Below are 18,829 nucleotides of genomic sequence, written 5' to 3' on the forward strand. Positions count from 1 at the left end.
GTTAAGGAGTGTCTTCTTTTTTGGGTAATAATACCAAAAATGAGCCTGAAGTTACAGCAGAAATGATGAAGATGCAAATCTTTGAACAAAAGCATATGGTATTATCAGTTGAGGGTCAACGTTTGATAGGCACAAGAGTAAAGAAAAGCATTAATGTTTTTGTTCAGGCAAAAGACCTTGGAGTAGTAATATAGTTCTTTGGCTTTAATCTTGTGTCTAAACTGTCATTTTTTGTAGGCCATATCAGCATGGTGCAGATATGTTGGCAGCTATTTCCCAGATGTTGAATGAATGCACCAAGCCTGACCAGGCTACTCCAGCAGCCTTGGTGTTACAAGGTCTTCATGCACTCTGCCAGGCTGAGGTGGGCTTTTTTGAGTTGTTTTGTATAATATGGAAGAAAATAATTTACAAGGCATTGTAGTTACAAGGATGTAGGAGATTTTTGTTCAGAAGAGTGAAATAAGACAGTCTACTTTACAAATTCTTTGTAGAGGGAAGTCTTGAAACATGTAGACATTTTCTAGAGGCTAAAGAAAACCAGACTTTAGATTCTTCCTCGTTGTTATTTATTTTTGTTAATATAGAAGGAGAAGTATGCTTATAGGAGAACTCTTGAGTATATTTGCTTCTCGGTTTCGTGATTTGAGAGCCTTAGAAGCAGAAGAGGTAAGGAAATCGGCATGGGCCAGTGGCAGTTTTATAGCCAGCAAAAACTTTTGTTGGCTTGAAGATTGGCAAAGGGTCTTTTCTTTCCTAATGATCAGAGTGGGTAGGATGGACTGATATTAGAACTGAGTCTCTAAATCATCTTCTGAACTTCAGACTGCTCCCCAAACTGTAGCACAGCAGAAGAAATCTTTAATCTTTTGGAGAAATGTGGTAATTACATCAAAGATCATTCATCGACCTAACAAAAGTTTTTTATGTAAAAAAAATGTTTTATGCAGCCTTGTAAGCTGCTTTATTATTGTTTTTTAATGGAAATATATTTGATTTATAATATCATATGAGTTTCAGGTGTACAACATATTAATTCAATACTTTTATAGATTATACTCCCTTTAAGTTATTAAAAAATAATGGCTATATTTCCCTGTGCTGTATAATATATCCTTGGTGCTTATTTATTTTATGCATAGTATTTTGTGTCTCTTAATACCATAGCCCTACCTCCCCCCTCCTCCTTTCCTTCTCCCCACTGGTAACCACTACTTTGTTCTCTGTATCTGTGAGTCTGTTTCTGTTTCGTTATATACAGTCATTTGTTTTATCTTCTAGATTCCACATATAAGTGATAACAGAGTATTTATCTTTCTGTGTCTGACTTATTTTACTAGGCATAATATTCTCTAGGTTCATACACATTGTTGCAAATTGCAGAATTTCATTCCTTTTTTATGGCTGAGTAATATTCCATTATGTATATTTGGAATACACACACACACACACACACACACACACACACACACACACACACCCCTTCTTTATCTATTCATCTGTTAATTTAGAGGAAATTATTTCAGCTTTTCATCATTTCACCATTGAGTGTGATGTTAGCTGTGGGTTTATAATAACTGGTCTTTATTATGAGCAGATATGTTCCTTTTACACAAACTTTGATGGAATTTTCTATCATGAATGGATATTGAATTTTGTCACATGCTTTTTCTGTGTCTATAGAGATGATCATGTGATTTTTTTTAAAAAATTGGGGTATAGTCGCTTTAAAATGTTGTGTTAGTTTCTGCTGTACAATAAAGTGAATCAACTATATGTATACATATATTCTCTCCCTCTTGGGCCTCCCCCAACCCCATCCCACCCATCTAGGTCACCACGGAGAACCGAGCTGAGCTCCCAGTGCTATACAGCAGGTTCCCACTAGCTGTCTATTTTACACATGGTAGTGTATATATGTCAATCCCAATCTCCCAATTCATCCCACCATCCATTCCTGTGTCCACATGTCTGATCTCTACTGCTGCATCTCTATTCCTGCCCTACAAAATGGTTCATCTGTATCATTTTTCTAGGTTCCACATATATGCATTAATATACGATATTTGTTTTTCTCTTTCTGATTTACATCACTCTGTATGACAGACTCTAGGTCCATCCACATCTCTACAAATGACCCATTTTCGTTCCTTTTTATATCTCAGTAATATTCCATTGTATATATGTACCACATCTTCTTTATCCATTCATCTGTTGATGGACATTTATGTTGCTTCCATGTCCTGGCTATTGTAAATAGTGCTGCGATGAACATTGGGGGACATGTTTCTTTTTGAATTATGGTTTTCTCAGGGTATATGCCCAGTAGTGGGATTGCTGGGTCATATGGTAGTTCTATTTTTAGTTTTTTAAGGAACCTCCGTACTGTTCTACATAGTGGCTGTATCAATTTACATTCCCACCAACAGTGCAAGAGGGGTTGCCTTTTGTCCACACCCTCATTGTTTGTAGATTTTTGATGATGGCCATTCTGAACAGTGTGAGGTGATACCTCATTGTAGTTTCAGTTTCCATTTCTCTAATAATTAGTGATATTGAGCATCTTTTCATGTGCCTCTTGGCCATCTGTATGTCTTCTTTGGAGAAATGTCTATTTAGGTCTTTCACCCATTTTTCGATTGGGTTGTTTGTTTTTTTGATGTTGAGCTGCATGAGCTGTTTGTGTATTTTGGAGATTAATCCCTCCTCAGTTGCTTTGTTTGCAAATATTTTCTGCCATTCTGAGGGTTGTCTTTTCATCTCATTTACGGTTTTCTTTGCTGTGCAAAAGCTTTTAAGTTCCATTAGGTCCCGTTTGTTTATTTTTGTTTTTCTTTTCATTACTCTAGGAGGTGGGTCAAAAAAGATCTTGTTGCGATTTATGTCAAAGAGTGTTTTTCCTATGTTTTCCTCTAAGAGTTTTATAGTGTCTGCTCTTACATTTAGGTCTTTAATCCATTTGATTTTATTTTTGTGTATGGTGTTAGGGAGTGTTCTAATTTTATTCTTTTACATGTAGCTGTCCAGTTTTTCCAGCACCACTTATTGAAAATACTGTCTTTTCTTCATTGTATATTCTTGCCTCCTTTGTCACAGATTAGGTGACCATAGGTGCGTGGGTTTATATCTAGGCTTTCTATCCTGCACCATTGATCTATGCTTCTGTTTTTGTGCCAGTACCATACTATTTTGATTACTGTAGCTTTGTAGTGTAGTCTGAAGTCAGGGAGCTTGCTTCCTCCAGCTCCGTTTTTGTTTCTCAAGATTGCTTTGGCTATTCGGGGTCTTTTGTGTTTCCATACAAATTGTAAAATTTTTTGTTCTAATTCTATGAATAATGCCATTAATAATTTGATAGGGATTGCATTGAATCTGCAGATTACTTTTGATAGTACAGTCATTTTCACAATATTGATTCTTCTAATCCAAAAACATGGTATATCTCTCCATCTGTTTGTGTCATCTTTGATTTCTTTAATCAGTGTTTTATATATAAATTTGGATTTTTGTTTTTTGTTTTATTTGGTTTTTGTTTTTTTTTTTGCCGTACGCGGGCCTCTCACTGTTGTGGCCTCTCCTGTTGCGGAGCAAAGGCTCTGGATACGCAGGCTCAGTGGCCATGGCTCACGGGCTCAGCCGCTCTGTGGCATGTGGGATCTTCCCGGACTGGAGCATTAACCTGTGTCCCCTGCATCGGCAGGCGGACTCCCAACCACTGCGCCACCAGGGATGCCCTATAAATTTGGATTTTTAAAATTTCTTTTTCTTCTCTGATTGCCGTGGCCAGGACTGCCAAAACTATGTTGAATAATAGTGGTGAGAGTAGACATCCTTGTCTTGTTCCTGATCTTAGAGGAAATTCTTTCATTTTTTCACCATTCACAATGATGTTTGCTGTGGTTTTGTTGTGTATGGCCTTTATTATGTTCAGGTAGTTTCCCTCTATGCCCGCTATCTGGAGAGTGTATATCATAAATGGGTGCTGAATTTTGTCCAAAGCTTTTTCTGAATCTACTGAGATGATCATATGGTTTTTATTCTTTAATTTGTTAATATGGTGTATCACATTGATTGATTTGCATATATTGAAGAATCCTTGCATCTCTGGCATACATCCCACTCGATCATGGTGTACGATCCTTTAAATGTATTGTTGGATTCTGTTTGCTGGTATTTTGTTGAGGATTTTTGTGTCTATGTTCATCAGTGATATGGTTCTGTAATTTTCTATTTTTGTGATGTCTTTGTCTGGTTTTGGTATCAGAGTGATAGTTGCCTCGTAGAATGAGTTTGGGAGTGTTCTTTCTTCTGCAATTTTTTGGAAGAGTTTGAGAAGAATAGGTGTTAGATCTTCTCTAAATGTTTGATAGAATTCGCCTGTGAAGCCATCTGGTCCTGGACTTTTGTTTGTTGGAAGATTTTTAATCACGATTTCAATTTTATTACTTGTGACTGGTTTGTTTATGGTTTCTGTTTCTTCCTGGTTCAGTCTTAGAAGATTGTACATTTCCAGGAATTTGCCTATTTCTTCCAAGTTGTCCATTTTATTGACATATAGTTGCTAGTAGTCGTCTGTTATGATCCTTTGTATTTCCGCGGTGTCAGTTGTAATTTCTCCTTTTTCATGTCTAATTTTATTGATTTGTGTCCTCTCCCTTTTTTTTTCTTGATTGGTCTGCTTAAAGGTTTATCAATTTTGTTTATCTTCTCAAAGAACCAGCTTTTAGTTTCATTGATTTTTGCTATTGTTTTCTTTGTTTCTATTTCATTTATTTCTGCTTTGATTTTTATGATTTCTTTCCTCCTACCAATTTTGGGTTTTGTTTGTTCTTCTTTGTCTTTTTGATTTAGGTGTAAGGTTAGATTGTTTATTTTAGAATTTTCTTGTTTCTTGAGGTAGGATTGTATTGCTATAAACTTCTCTCTTAGTACTGCTTTTGTTGCATCCCGTAGGTTTTGGGTCGTCATGTTTTCATTGTCCTTTGTTTCTATGAATTATTTTATTTCCTCTTTGATTTCTTCAGTGATCTCTTAGTTATTTAGTAGTGTATTGTTTAGCCTCAGTGTGTCTGTATTTTTTTACAGTTTTTTTTCCTGGAATTGATTTTTAATCTCATAGTGTTGGTCGGAAAAGATACTTGAAACGATTTCAATTTTCTTAAATTTACTGAGGCTTGATTTGTGACCCAGGATGTGATCTGTTCTGGAGAATGTTCCGTGTGCACTTAAGTAGGAAGTGTATTCCACCACTTTCCGGTGGAATGTCCTGTAAGTATCAATTAAGTCTATTTGGTCTGTTGTGTCATTTATAGCTTGTGTTTCCTTATTAATTTTCTGTCTGGATGATCTGTCCATTGGTGGTAGTGGGGTGTTAAAGTCTTCCACTATTACTGTGTTCATGTCAATTTCTCCTTTTATGGCTGTTAGCATTTGCCTTATCTATTGAGGCGGTCCTATGTTGGGTGCATAAATATTTATAATCGTTATATCTTTTTCTTGGATTGATCCCTTGATCATTATGTAGTGTCCTTGCTTGTCTCTTGTAACATTCTTTATTTTAAAGTCTATTTTATCTGATACGAGTATTGCTATTCCAGCTTTCTTTTGATTTCCGTTTGCATGGAATATCTTTTTCCATTCCCTCACTTTCAGTCTGTATGTGTCCCTGGTTCTGAAGTTGCTCTCTTGTAGGCAACATATGTACGGGTCTTGTTTTTGTATCCATTCAGCCAGTCTGTGTCTTTTGGTTGGAGCATTTCATCCATTTACATTTAAAGTTATTATCAATATGTATGTTCCTATTACCATTTTCTTAATTGATTTAGATTTGTTTTTGTGGGTCTTTTTCTTGTGTTTCCTATATAGAGAAGTTCCTTTAGCAATTGTTGTAAAGCTGGTTTGGTGGTGCTGAATTTTCTTAGCTTTTGCTTGTCTGTAAAGCTTTTGGTTTCTCTGTCGAATCTGAATGAGATCCTTGCTGGGTAGAATAATCTTGGTTGTAGTTTTTTCCCTTTCATCACTTTGAATATATCTTGCCACTCCCTTTTGGCTTGCAGAGTTTCTGCTGAAAAACCTGCTGATGACCTTATGGGGATTCCTTTGTATGTTATTTGTTGCTTTTCCCATGCTGCTTTTAATATTTTTTCTTTCAATTAAATTTTGGTAGTTTGATTATTATGTGTCCTGGTGTGTTTCTTCTTGGGTTTATCTTGTATGAGACTCTCTGTGCTTCCTGGACTTGTGTGGCTTTTTCCTTTCCCATGTTAGGGAAGTTTTTGAATGTAATATCTTCAAATGTTTTCTGAGTCTCTTTCTCTTTCTCTTCTTGTTCTGGGACCCCTATAATTCGAATGTTGGTGCATTCAGTGTTGTCCCAGAGGTCTCTGAGGCTGTCCTCATTTCTTTTCATTCTTTTTTCTTCTCTTTGGCAGTTATTTGCACCATATCTTCCAGCTCACTTATTCGTTCTTCTGCCTCAGTTTTTCTGTTATTGATTCCTTCTAGTGTATTTTTCATTTCAGTTATTGTGTTGTTCATCACAGTTTGCTTGTTCTTTAGTTCTTCTAGGTCCTTGTTAAACATTTTTTGTATTTTCTCAATCTGTGCCTCCATTCTATTTCCAAGATTCTGTATCATCATCTACTATGGTTACTCTGAATTCTTTTTCAGGTAGGTTCCCTATTTCCTCTTCATTTATTTGGTCTTGTGGGATTTATCTTGCTCCTTTGTCTGTACTATATTTTTTTGTCATCCCATTTTTTTTGATGGGTGCGGCTGTGTTCCTGTCTGGCTGGTTGTTTGCTGTTAGGCTTCCAGCACTGGAGTTTGCAGGCAGTTGCGTGGAGCCAGGTCTTTGTGTCAAGATGAGGACCTCTGAGAAAGCTCACACCGATTAATATTCCCTTGGGCCTGTAGTTCTCCATCATTCCAGTGGCTCAGACTCGGTGCTCCCACCACTGGAGCTCCGGCCCGATGTCTGGCCTGAGAACCAAGACCCTGCAAGCCGTGTGGTGCAGCAAAAAAAGAAAAAAAGAAATGTAACAAACCAAAAGGAGCAGAACAATAAGAAAGAATAAAAAATAAAAGTTAGAAAAATAAAAATATATTAGAAAAATAAAAATGAAACAACAATGCAAAACAGAACCTCAGCAGAAAAAAAAAAAGGCTGGTAGAAGCCTTGGGCGGTTGGGGCTTAATGTCAGGACCAGCCTGGCTGGAAGATGTCTTTGGGAGGCGGGGCTTAGGCTCAGGACTCATGCAGCCAGAGGAAGCCCCAGAGGGTGGAGGTTCAGGCCCAGGATTCCAGCATTCTTGCTGGGGCCCAAGCGGGCAGGGGACATGCTGGCTGTGTTCCCCTCCTATCCCCCGAAGGTCTCTCCTGATCCCCACTGATCCCCTCACTGGGAGTGGGCCCCTGAAGCATGGGAATCCCTCCTATCCCACAGCTGCCCCTCAGGGGCTGGTCCCATCCCACCTCCACTTTTCCTCCCCACTTTCCCTCCCATGTCCTCAGGACCCGCCCAGCTGGAGGGGCCCTGGAGGGCAGAGGTTCAAGCCTGGGACCCCAGCAGGCTTGCTGGGGCCTGAGCAAGTTGGGGAGATGCTGGCTGCATTCCCCTCTGATCCCCCAATCCCCAAAGGTCTCTCTCCATCCCTGCTGATCCCATTGCGCTGAGTGGGCCCCTCTGACTGTAGGAACCCCTCTCCTCCCCCAGCCACCCCTCAGGCATGCTGGTCCCATCCCACCTCCACTTTTCCTCCCCCGCCTTCTTCCCTCCCACATGCTACCTGGTTGCACAGGCATTCCTCCCATCCCCTTAGGTGTCTGAGGTCCCCCACCAGCACCTGGTAGATGCCCTAGTTTTGAGGATACGCGAACTCTGCATCCTCCTACCCCATCATTTTGACTCTGCCCCCGGTCACATGATTTTTATCCTTCTCTTTGTTAATGTTGTGTTCCACATTGATTTGCGAATATTGAATTATTCTTGCATCCCTGAAATAAATCCCACTTGATCATGGTGTATGATCCTTTTTATGTATCAGTGGATTCAGTTTGCTAATATTTTTTGAGGATTTTTGTATCTATGTTCATCAAAGATATTGGCCTGAAATTTTTTTGTTGGGGATGTCTTTTTCTGGTTTTGGTATTAGTGTAATGGTGGCCTCATAGAATGAATCTGTGAGTGTTCCATCCTCTTCAGTTTTTTGGAATAGTTTGAGAAGGATAGGTATTAACTCTTCTTTATATGTTTGGTAGAATTCCCTTGTGAAGCTGTCTGATGCTGGACTTCGCTGGGAATTTTTTTTTTTTTAATTATAAATTCAATTTCATTACTAGTGATCAGTCTGTTCAGATTGTTTCTTTCTGATTCAGCCTTAGCAGCTTGCATGTTTCTAGAAATTTGTTCATTTCTTCTAGGTTGTTCAATTTGTTGACATATAACTATTTGTAGTATTCTCTTATGATTTTTTGTATCTCTGTGGTATCGGTTGTTATTTCTCCTCTTCAATTCTTATTTTGTTTATTTTTTTTCCTCTCTCATTTCTTCTTGATGTGCCTGGCTAAAGTTTATCAGTTTTGCTCATCTTTTCAAAAAACCAGCCCTTGGTTTTATTGATCTTTTTTTTTGTTTTTAGGTCTCTATTTTATTTATTTCCTCTTTGATCTTTATTATTTCCTTCCTTCTGGTGACTTTGGGCTTTGTTTGTTCTTCTTTTTCTAATTCCTTTAGGTGGTATGTTAAGTTGTTTATTTGAGATTTTTCTTGGTTTTTTGAGGAGGGCCTGTGTCACTATAAACTTCCCTCTTAGAAGTGCTTTTGCTGCATCCCATAGATTTTGGAAAATCGTGTTTCCATATTCAGTTGTCTCAATGTATTTTCTGATTTCCTCTTTGATTTCTTCATTGACCGTTGGCTTTTTAGTAGCATGTTGTTTAGTCTCCAGGTGTTTGTTATTTTCCCAGTTTTCTTTCTGTAATTTCTAGTTTCATACCACTGCGATTGGAAAAAATGCTTGATATAATTTATATCCTCTTGAATTGGTTATGACTTGTTTTGTGGCCAGCATTTGATCTCTTCTGGAAAATGTTCCATGTGCGCTTGGAAAGAATGCATATTCTGCTGCTTTGGGATGGAATGTCCTGTAGATATCTATTAAACCATCTGGTTTATTGTGTCATTTAAGACTATGGTTGCCTTACTGATTTTCTGTCTAGGTGATGTGTCCATTGATGTAAGTGGAATGTGGAAGTTCCCTAGTATTATTGTTTTTTGTCAGTTTCTCCCTTTATGTCTGTTAATATTTGCTTTGTATATTTAGGTCCTACTGTATGAGTGCATATATGTTAACGAGTGTAATATCCTCTTCTTGTGTTGATCCCTTTATCATTATATAATGCTCTTCTTTGTCTTTTGTTATAGACTTTGTTTTAAAAGTCTATCTTGTCTGAAATGAGTATTGCTACCCCCACTTTCTTGTCATTTCTGATTACATGAAATATCTTTTTCTATCCCCTTACTTTCACTCTGTGTGTGTCGCTCTGAAGTGAGTCTGTTGTAAGCCGTGTATAGACAGGTTTTGATTTTTTATTCAAACAGCCACTATGTCTTTTGATTGGAGCATTTAGTCCACTGACATTTAAAGTAATTACTGACAGGTATATACTTATTGCCATTTTACTACTTGTTTTCCAGTTGTTTTTGTAGTTCTTCTCTGTTCGTTTCTTCTTCTGTTTGTTTCTTCCCTTATGGTTTGATGATTTTCCTTAGTAGTATGCTTGTGTTTCTTTCTAGGTTTTTGGTATCTATTGTAGGTTCTTGATTTGTGGTTCATGTTGACCTATAACCATATCTACTTATTTTTAACTGGTAGTCATTTAATTTTAAACATATTCTAAAAGATACACCTGTTTTTACTCCCCTCCCCTACATTTTGTGTTTTTGATGTCCTATTTTACATCTTCATTTTTTTAATTGTAGTTATAATTGCTTTTACAATTTTTTGTCTTTTAATCTTCATGCTAGTTTATTTAAGTGGTTGATCCTCAGTCTTTACTATATATTTGCGTTTCATAGTGGGATTTTTCCTTTCTTATACATTTTTACTTCTTATTGTAGCTTTTTCTTTAACACTTAGAAAAGACCTTTTAACATTTCTTTAGGGTAGCTTTAGTATTGATGAATTTTTTTAGTTTTTGCTTGTCTGAGAAGTTTGTTTTTATTTCAGCTTTAATTCTGAATGATAATCTTGCTGGGTAGAGTATCCTAGGTTGCAGGTTTTTCCCTTTAAGCACTTTGAATATATCATGCTGCTCCCTCTGGCCTGCAAAGTTTCTGCAGAGTAATCATCTGATAGCCTTATGGGGGTTCCCTTGTATATGACTCTTTGTTTTTCTCTTGCTGCCTTTAAAATTCTTTTTTTGCAGACTTCCCTAGCAGTCCAGTGGTTAAGACTCTGAGCTTCCACTGCGGGGACATGGGTTTGATTCCTGGTCTGGGAACTAAGATCCCGCTTAACACTTGGCATGGCCAAAAAAAAAATTCTCTTTATTTTCTACTTTTGCCATTTTAGTTATGATATATCTTGGTGTGTGTGTCTCTTTGGGTTCATGTTGTTTGGATTCTCTCTGTGCTTCCTGTATCTGGATATCTGTTTCCTTGTTCAGGTTTGGGACTTTTCCAGCCATAATTGCATCAAAAACATTTTCAACCCCCTTTCTCTCCCCTCTCCTTCTGAAACCACGATAATGCCAATGTTGGTATGCTTCATGTTTTTCCAGAAATCTCTTAAACTGTTCTCATTTTTTAACGTTTATTTTTCTTTTTGCTGTTCTGATTGGGTAATATCCATTATTCTATCTTCCACATCATTTATGTTCTTCTGTATCACATAGTCTGCTATTCAGTGAGTTCTTCATTTCAGTTACTGTATTCTTCAGTTCTGATTGGTTCTTTTTGTATATTTTCTAGTTCCTTGTTAAAATTCTCACTGTGTTCATCTATTCTTTTCCCTAATTTAGTTAGCATTCTTATTACTAATACTTTGAATTCTTTATCTTGTAAAGTGTTTATTTCTATTTCATTATTTATTTCCCCAGGGCTTTTGTCTTGCTCTTTCAATCAAGACTAGTTCCTCTGTCTTCTTACTTTGCTTAACTTTCCCTGTCTCTGTGAAATTAGATGAAACAGTTACCTATTGCAGTCTTGAAGAGGTGTCCTTATGTGGGAGTGTCTCTCTACAGCCTGTGTGTGCCCAGTGCCTTTGGTGGGAGAGCTGGATTTGATGTGAACAAAAGCCATGCGTTTCCTCAGGGTATGCTGACAGTTATCATCTTGCAGGAAGTAGGGTTGGAGATGGAGGAACCAGGGCCAGAGCCAAGTGTGAGGCGTGGCTTCCCCTCTGCTCATTGGCCATTAGCACCCTATCGGGAGCAGGGTCAGGTCCAAAGTTGATGGAGTGGAAGCCCTGAGGTTTGGGTCCAAGCTGTCTCTGTTCCCTTAAATGTGTTTGTCTCCCACTCCCAACACTGTACCCTTGCCCCAGAGAGGAGGAGTGCTGGAGGAAGAGGGGCCCATGCCAGCATGTGATGGGCTGGCCACAGAGGTCCAGGCTGCCTCTAATGTGCCCCCTGTGCAGGCACCAATAATGACAGCCCCAGCTGTGTCTGAGTCTCTGCTGTCCCTCACAGCCAGTTACTACCCCCATCCTCTGCCACCCCAGCCCTGTTGAGAAGCTGTGCTGCAGGGTAAGCAGGGCTCCCTTTAGCACTGGGCATGTGTCAGGGTGTGGGTGCAGCAGTCTGGCTTCCATCAGAGATCAAGACTACCCCTGATACAGTGCCTGTGTAAATGCCAGCAATGGCTGCCCACACTGTGCTCAGATGTTGCCCTAGTTCCAAGTTTCCTCTGCATCTCAGTACTAAGATATGAGCTCTCTCCCTGGTGATGGCAGCCCTTTCTCTAGTGTGGTAGAGTAAGCGGGACTGGAGCATTTGCTTGGCTCAGGCTGAGGCGTATGCTAGGCTAATTGCAGAAAACTGGGCAGCCACTGGAACCATCCTCAATCTGTCCTCGCCACCCTGCCTCAGGAGCAAGCCAGTCCTTGCATGTTCTTCACAGCCCTCCTGTTAGTTCCAACAGCTCTACAACCAGCCAAGGGGGCTTGTCTTCCCTGTGTCCGACACCAGGACTGGGGCACCCAATCTATGGCTTGCACTGCCTGCTCCCCAGCAGGGGTCTCCTCCTATGTAATCTCCCTTTTCCTCTGAGTCCCCTCCCAGGGGGCACAGGTCCCTTCTCTTCCCTACCAGATTCTGTGTGGATCTTTCTTATACCCTTGGTTGTATAGGAATCTTTCTGCTAGTTTCCAGTTAGTTTTCAGTGAGAATTATTTCACGTGTTGATGTATTTTTTATGTGTTCACGGGGGGAGGTGAGTTCCATGTCCTTCTACTCTGCCATCTTGATTGATTCTTTCTAACCAATTTTTTTTGATGCAGTAAACATACCTATACAATTATTGTTCTTTAGTGAATGAAATTAAGTAGAATTCTCTTAGCTTTTGGTAATTATGGTTGATATGATAATGAATATATATAATCATACAAGCAATGACTCTATTTAGTGTATATATGATCATGTCCTTGTGCTAAGTAAGCACTTTTCATTTCTGTTCCTCAACAACTCTTCAATATAGGGATTATAACATTTATAGATAAGGAAAATAGACCGCAGAAGGAGGTTAGATAACTGCTCAGTGTCTTGGTTTGAGAATAATGTTCTTTTGGCTAAACATTTATTTAGCAGACAGTAAACATCATTACTGTTTAGGAAGTGATGTGTACTAAGGATAGTCTTTCAGACTGTGTACCCTGTAGTTGGCAAAGCTATTAGGGTTTCATGGTAGAGTCCTATTACAGCAGGGAAATAGTTCACATAATCAAGGACTTTTGTTTTTTACTGCTACAGTCAGTCATCTGGAAATGGAAAGTATCACTTTAATAATTATATTACTTTCATAATAAATAATTCTACCATTTGGGAGTATTTCCTTTTTATTATTTTTTTCAAACAGAAATCTACTTGTTTCTGAAATTAAGTTTTTCTTCCTAAGAAATTAAGTTTTTCTTCCTAATTACCACTAAGAAGTGGTCGTTTTGTCTGTGATTCCATTATGTTCTCCACCCATCCTTTGCTATTCTAAGGCTCTGCTATCTATAGATGCTTATTAACTCATAAGAAGTGATTTTTCTCATTTCACTTCTGTAAGATATCATCATTAACTGTAGTTAGTACTGGAGATATAAAAAATTGTTGCCTGATGTGGTAGAAAGCATCTTTGTTTTTAGGCAGACATACCATGTACCTCCTATATACCAGTTATTAGCTGTGTGTCCTCTGACTAATTTACTTAACCTCTTTGAGCCTTATTTCCTCAAATGAGGATAAAATGGGATTACAAACAAAAGAGACCTAGCATAATGTCTACCCACGTAGGGTTCTTTAAATATCAGACTTGTTCCTGAAAAATTGGTTATAGTCAATGCCCTCAAGGAGGGTCTAAGTAGTCTTTTTAATCTCTCCTCTAAAACTCACATAATATATGATAGTGACTTAGTTACTTAGTTTCTTTTTCCAGATGGTATCCTAACCCTTCACTGCTAAAGCTTTGGTACTTTTTTCTATATTTAAAGGAGACCACTTGGGATTGTTGCATATGTAGCCCCAAATCCATTCCCTCGATCCAAACCACTACTCAGAAAGATAATTCTGAACCCCACTATCAGACTATCTTATAGTCTGAATCCATTCAGGAGGCTATAACAATAACATAATCTGAGTGTCTTATTAACATCAATTATTTATTTCTCACAGTTCTGGAGGCTGGGAAGTCCATGATCAAGACGCTGGTCCTTTCACTGTCTGGTGAGGGCCTACTTGCTGGTTCATAGCCAGCTGTCTTCCTTATAGACAACTGTCTTCTCACTGTAATTTCACATAGCCAGAGGGCCAAGGTAGCTCTCTGTAGTCTGCTTATAATCCCTGGCATGAAGGCTCTACCCTCATGACCTAATCTCCTTCCGAAGACCCTATCTCCTAATACCACCACCTTGGGGATTAGGATTTCAACATATGAATTTAGGGGGGTGGGTACAAACATTCATTCTATAGCAACTACCTTCTTATGTTCCATTGTCCTCTAGAGGAATTGAGGCATCATGTCTAAGTATTTTATTTAATAAAGCCTGTGTCTTAACTGGTACCCCAATACTCCTTTCCTTTGCTTGGTTAAAGGCATTTCTCTTTCTTATTGTGTTTCTCTCTTCCCACCCCCTCTCTCTTTTAATGTTATAAAATCCAAATCCCTTATAATATTTTTATCAAAATTCACTTTTAAGAAACTTAACTGAAATATTGCAAATGAGATAAGAATTTAATACATTGTCCTTCTAACAAATAGATACTAGCCTCTTTAAATCCTTTTTGTAATAAGATGGGCATTCATAAGTCAAAAACCAATACCAGTAATCAGTTAACTTCCTTTTATTACAAAGAATACTTATTCCTTTATCCCTTCTTTTTCATCTCTGTTTCGTGTCTAGGGGATGAACCCACTATTTTATTGTTGCTTACTAGTCGTGAGTAAGTGTTATTTACCATGTTTTCATTATAGATATTACACATGTCTGGAGTTGTGGAATTTGTTGAAACTGACTGCATCACGGTTAATTTTGGTTATAAAAATATTCCTTTTTTATGTTTGGTAATGAATAACTTTATGTTCATCTAAATAAGTAGAAATAATCTAGTCCCCCTTGATGGACCTTGCTTAAGCCTTTCCAAGCTTTTTGTGTGTGTATTCATTATTTGTGGAGCTGCTACTCTTGTGTCCTGTGATGTGTGTTTAAGTTGTAAAATATACTCAATTTGGTGGCCCTTGCCAGTCCACATTTAGTAATTTTGGTCTAATCTTTTGGTTTTTTGCCAGCATGCTATCTACGGAAGCCAGCCTGCCTTCTATGAAGCTATTTATTCTGTCTTCTAATTGGTATCATGTGTGAAGCACTGATGGCTGCCAAGAGTTTCAAGAATGAAAATATTCAGCATAGTTATAAGTCTTCTTCCCAGAAACATTTGGAAGAGATTTCTCTATTTCTCTGTAGATCCTTGACTATCAAATATAATTAAGAATATAGAAAGACAGCCTAAAACAGTGAAATTTTAAAAATGAAAAAGAATAAGAGTAAATTGAATAACCCTATGTTTAAGAAAATATTTACCTCAGTTGGAAAACCATCCAAAATTAGCTTTTACTGGGCTTTCCCATCCTTGCCTTTGTATAAGGAGTTGAGCTCTTTTTCCTAAGGTTGACAATGGACCCTTCAGTTTTGAAAGTCATCATCATGAAATTCATTGTCCTTGGTAGGGTCAGATTAAACCTACAATTACTACTGCTTAATCGTTAATCATGGTCTCCAGTGAGAGATTGAAAGGATGGATTCCATCTGAATGAAGACAATATATTGTCTTTTGTATCTGGCTTCTTTCACTTAACATATTTATAAGGTTCATTGGTGTTATAGCATGTATCAATACTTCATTTCTTTTTATGGTCAAATAATATTTAATATGACTATCTTAATTTTATTTATCCATTCATCAGTTGATGGACATTTGGATTTTTGCTGCTTTCTGGTTATTATGAATAATCCTGCTATGAATATTTGTATACAGGCTATTGCACGGACATATGTTTTCATTTTTGAGGGATATACACCAGGAATAAAATTGCTGGATTATATGGTTAGTCTGTGTTTAACTGTTTAAGGAACTTTCAGAAATGTTTTCCAAAGTGGCTGTGCCATTTTAGATTCACACCAGCAGTGAGTGAAGGTTCTAATTTCTCCCCATCCTCAGCAACACTTATCTGCTTTTTTTTCTAACTGTAGCCTTCCTAGTGAGTATGAAGTGGTATTTCATGTGGCTTTGATTTGCATTTCCCTGATGACTAGGGATATTGAGCATCTTTTCCTGTGTTTATTGGCCACTTGTGTATCTTTTTGGAGCAATTTCTATTCAGATCCTTTGCATATTCTCTTCTCCGTTGCTTTTAACTTCTCTGGTCAGCCAAGTTACATTTCATTCCTATAGGAATGATTAGTAAAACAATTTTGTCTTCTTGCTTCTCAGTAAAGGATACTTGGGAAATCGTGAACTCTTTTATGGGCCTTTTACTACAAAGAGAGCTTATCAAGCCATATGAAATATCAGAGAAAGACACGTTTTACTTAGCTATTTTGTCCACATATGACATTTTCTTTGTTTTTATGTGAAATTAGCAGAGTGCTTTCAGCTGGAAAACTATTAGCGATATTTTAATAATAGTAGTAGTAAGCATCTATTGATTCATTGGGTGCTTTCTATATAGTAAGCACTATATACTACAATTGTTATATTTATTATATGATTTAATCTTACTGAAAAAAAGCTCAGTATGTGATAAGGTATTGTTTTCTTCTGGGAGGCTGACAGAGGTTAAATAATTGCCCAAAGTCATCCAGCTAAAATGTGGTAGGGCCAGGATTCAAACACAGGTGTGCCTGAATTCAAAGACTATGTGTTAATTACTATTTTTTTAAACACAGCTTTATTGAGATATAATTCATATACTATCACTCTGTGTTTTTGGTAGTCATGTTTGTGTTCAGTTGACCTTGTCATGCTGTGATATTAAATGGATAAATCTTTTTGTGAGCATTAAATTTATGCTCTTTCCCTCGTACTTGTCTGTTTCCTTTGCAATATGTTAATGCATAAGATTTTAAATTATTTAGGCTTTGCATAGAGATCCTAATGAAAAAGATATTTGAGCCAAAATAGATTAATTTTTAGTGTTTTATGGGTTATTGTTATATTTTATAGCTGTATTGAAATGCTTCTGTCCTACTTTTAAAGACATTAGGTTTTTATAGCATCACATTTACTTCAGATAATGAAAAAAAAGTATCCCATATCAACGTCTCACAAAACCATTTTGATTTTTCCATTTTCCTTCCCATTGTATTTTCTTTACACATATATATTTTACACTTTCCATCTTCTCAATTTACTTTACATTTTACTAGAAAGATTTTTGGTGTGGCTACAGGTTTTAATGGCTTAATTATTTTCCATTGAGTGAAAGTATCATATGTAATCAAATAATTCATTTTAGATTGGATTTTAAACTTGCTTCCCATTTTTCTCTCTTTATAATTAGTCTAAGAACTAATTACATATGTAAAGTTTTTCCTTTCTTTTGGATTATTTTCTTGCCCTAAATATTTTAGAGTTTTATGGATTTTTTATGATCTTATTAAATAGTTAGCCTACTTTTTAAGTAGCTTTCCATGTTTACTCGAGCATGCAAGAGAAAGGTGTAATGTAGCAATTTGTACCCAAGTTTCTGGCAGTATTATTTGTTACTAGAGAGAACGATTCAGTTATATCATCACTTCATTGAGTCTAGGGCAGCCTTTATTCTTGTTATGATCATTCTGCTTGTTACCAGGAGCCCTGGGTCCCTTTTACCCAAAGATTACAAGGAAAGAAAAGGTCTAAAATGAATATTCTTTCCTCACAGTGAATTTGTCCCATGTAGGCTTCACTTTGGGGCTTTGGAGAACTATTAATTAAAGAGGGGTGGAAGTGGTTTAATCCATTATAGACTTTCAGGTATAAGTTGTAAAAAGTTAAATATATATTTTTACTAATTTTATTCTTAAATCATTGATGTATTGTTATTACAAGTGCTTTTAAAAGACATTTTTGAAATTCATCTTGTTGACTAGAGATCATATTTAAATCCATACTTTTTATTTTACACTTCTAAGAAAATGTTGTCATTGTTTTGCTTTGTGGGTTTATGGGTTATAAGTGTAAAAGGGATCTTGTTTATCTCATAATTTCATAAAGTTTGTTGCCTGTTCCAGAAGATGTTCAAATAGAAGGGTTGGCAGCCTTTCAGCAGTGTTCTGCCAAGTTGTCGTTTATTCATTCTCTGATGAGTAGACGTGGCGAGGAGAGCAAGGGAAAAGGAGATGGCGCAGCTTCCCCGCAAGCCTGTGTCCACTGCAGCGCACATGTTGGGCAAGAATTCCCTAGGCAGGACACCAAAAGCATCACCTTTAAAATAAAAATACTGAAAACTGAAGCCAGGTTGTGCAAGGCTCTCTGGATATAAAGATTTATGAGACATTTTCAGCCTTCTAGGATCTCACAGCCTAAGTAGGGGAGAGCATTGTGTTAAATACACGAAATGTATTGATATTTGAAATTCAGAAATAGTGCAGAGGAGAGATACAACATCAAAGGAATACTTCTCTAAATTTTAAGCAGCAACATCAGGTGGCAGAGGGAAAGAATGTTTAGGACTAGAAGAAAGAGGCTCTACAGATCACTAGTATCTTTGGTTTTTCTTTCTTTTTATGAAAACAGTTGTATTGAGATACAATACACATGCTATCCAACTCACCCATTTATAGCATAAAATTCAGTCAGTTTTTGAATATTCTGAGTTGTGCATCCATCATCACAATCACTTTTAGAACATTTTTATTACCCCAAAAAGAAACTTCACACTTTCCATACCCCATGCCCCCCCAACCTCCAGCCATAGGGAGCCACTAATCTATTTTCTGTCTGTATAGATTTGTCTATTCTGGACATTTCATGTAAACGAAGTCATGCAATATGTGGCCTTTTGTGACTGGCTTTTTAAAAAATATTTAATTAATTTTTTTGGCTGTGTCGGGTCTTAGTTGCGGCACGCAGGATCTTTTGTTGTGG

General features: G+C 37.3%; 1 protein-coding gene across 1 annotated transcript in view; it reads left to right on the plus strand.

Moving 5' to 3' along the window:
• Positions 1-18,829, plus strand: part of LOC112407024 (focadhesin-like) — a 223,269-nt gene that overhangs the window by 69,286 nt on the left and 135,154 nt on the right. The window contains 1 exon segment of the mRNA XM_024756153.1: positions 238-364. Within this exon segment, the coding sequence (XP_024611921.1) occupies positions 238-364 (127 nt within the window).

Source organism: Neophocaena asiaeorientalis, unplaced genomic scaffold (assembly GCF_003031525.2).
Source record: "Neophocaena asiaeorientalis asiaeorientalis breed wild unplaced genomic scaffold, Neophocaena_asiaeorientalis_V1.1 scaffold1013, whole genome shotgun sequence".
NCBI classification, from domain to species: domain Eukaryota; kingdom Metazoa; phylum Chordata; class Mammalia; order Artiodactyla; family Phocoenidae; genus Neophocaena; species Neophocaena asiaeorientalis.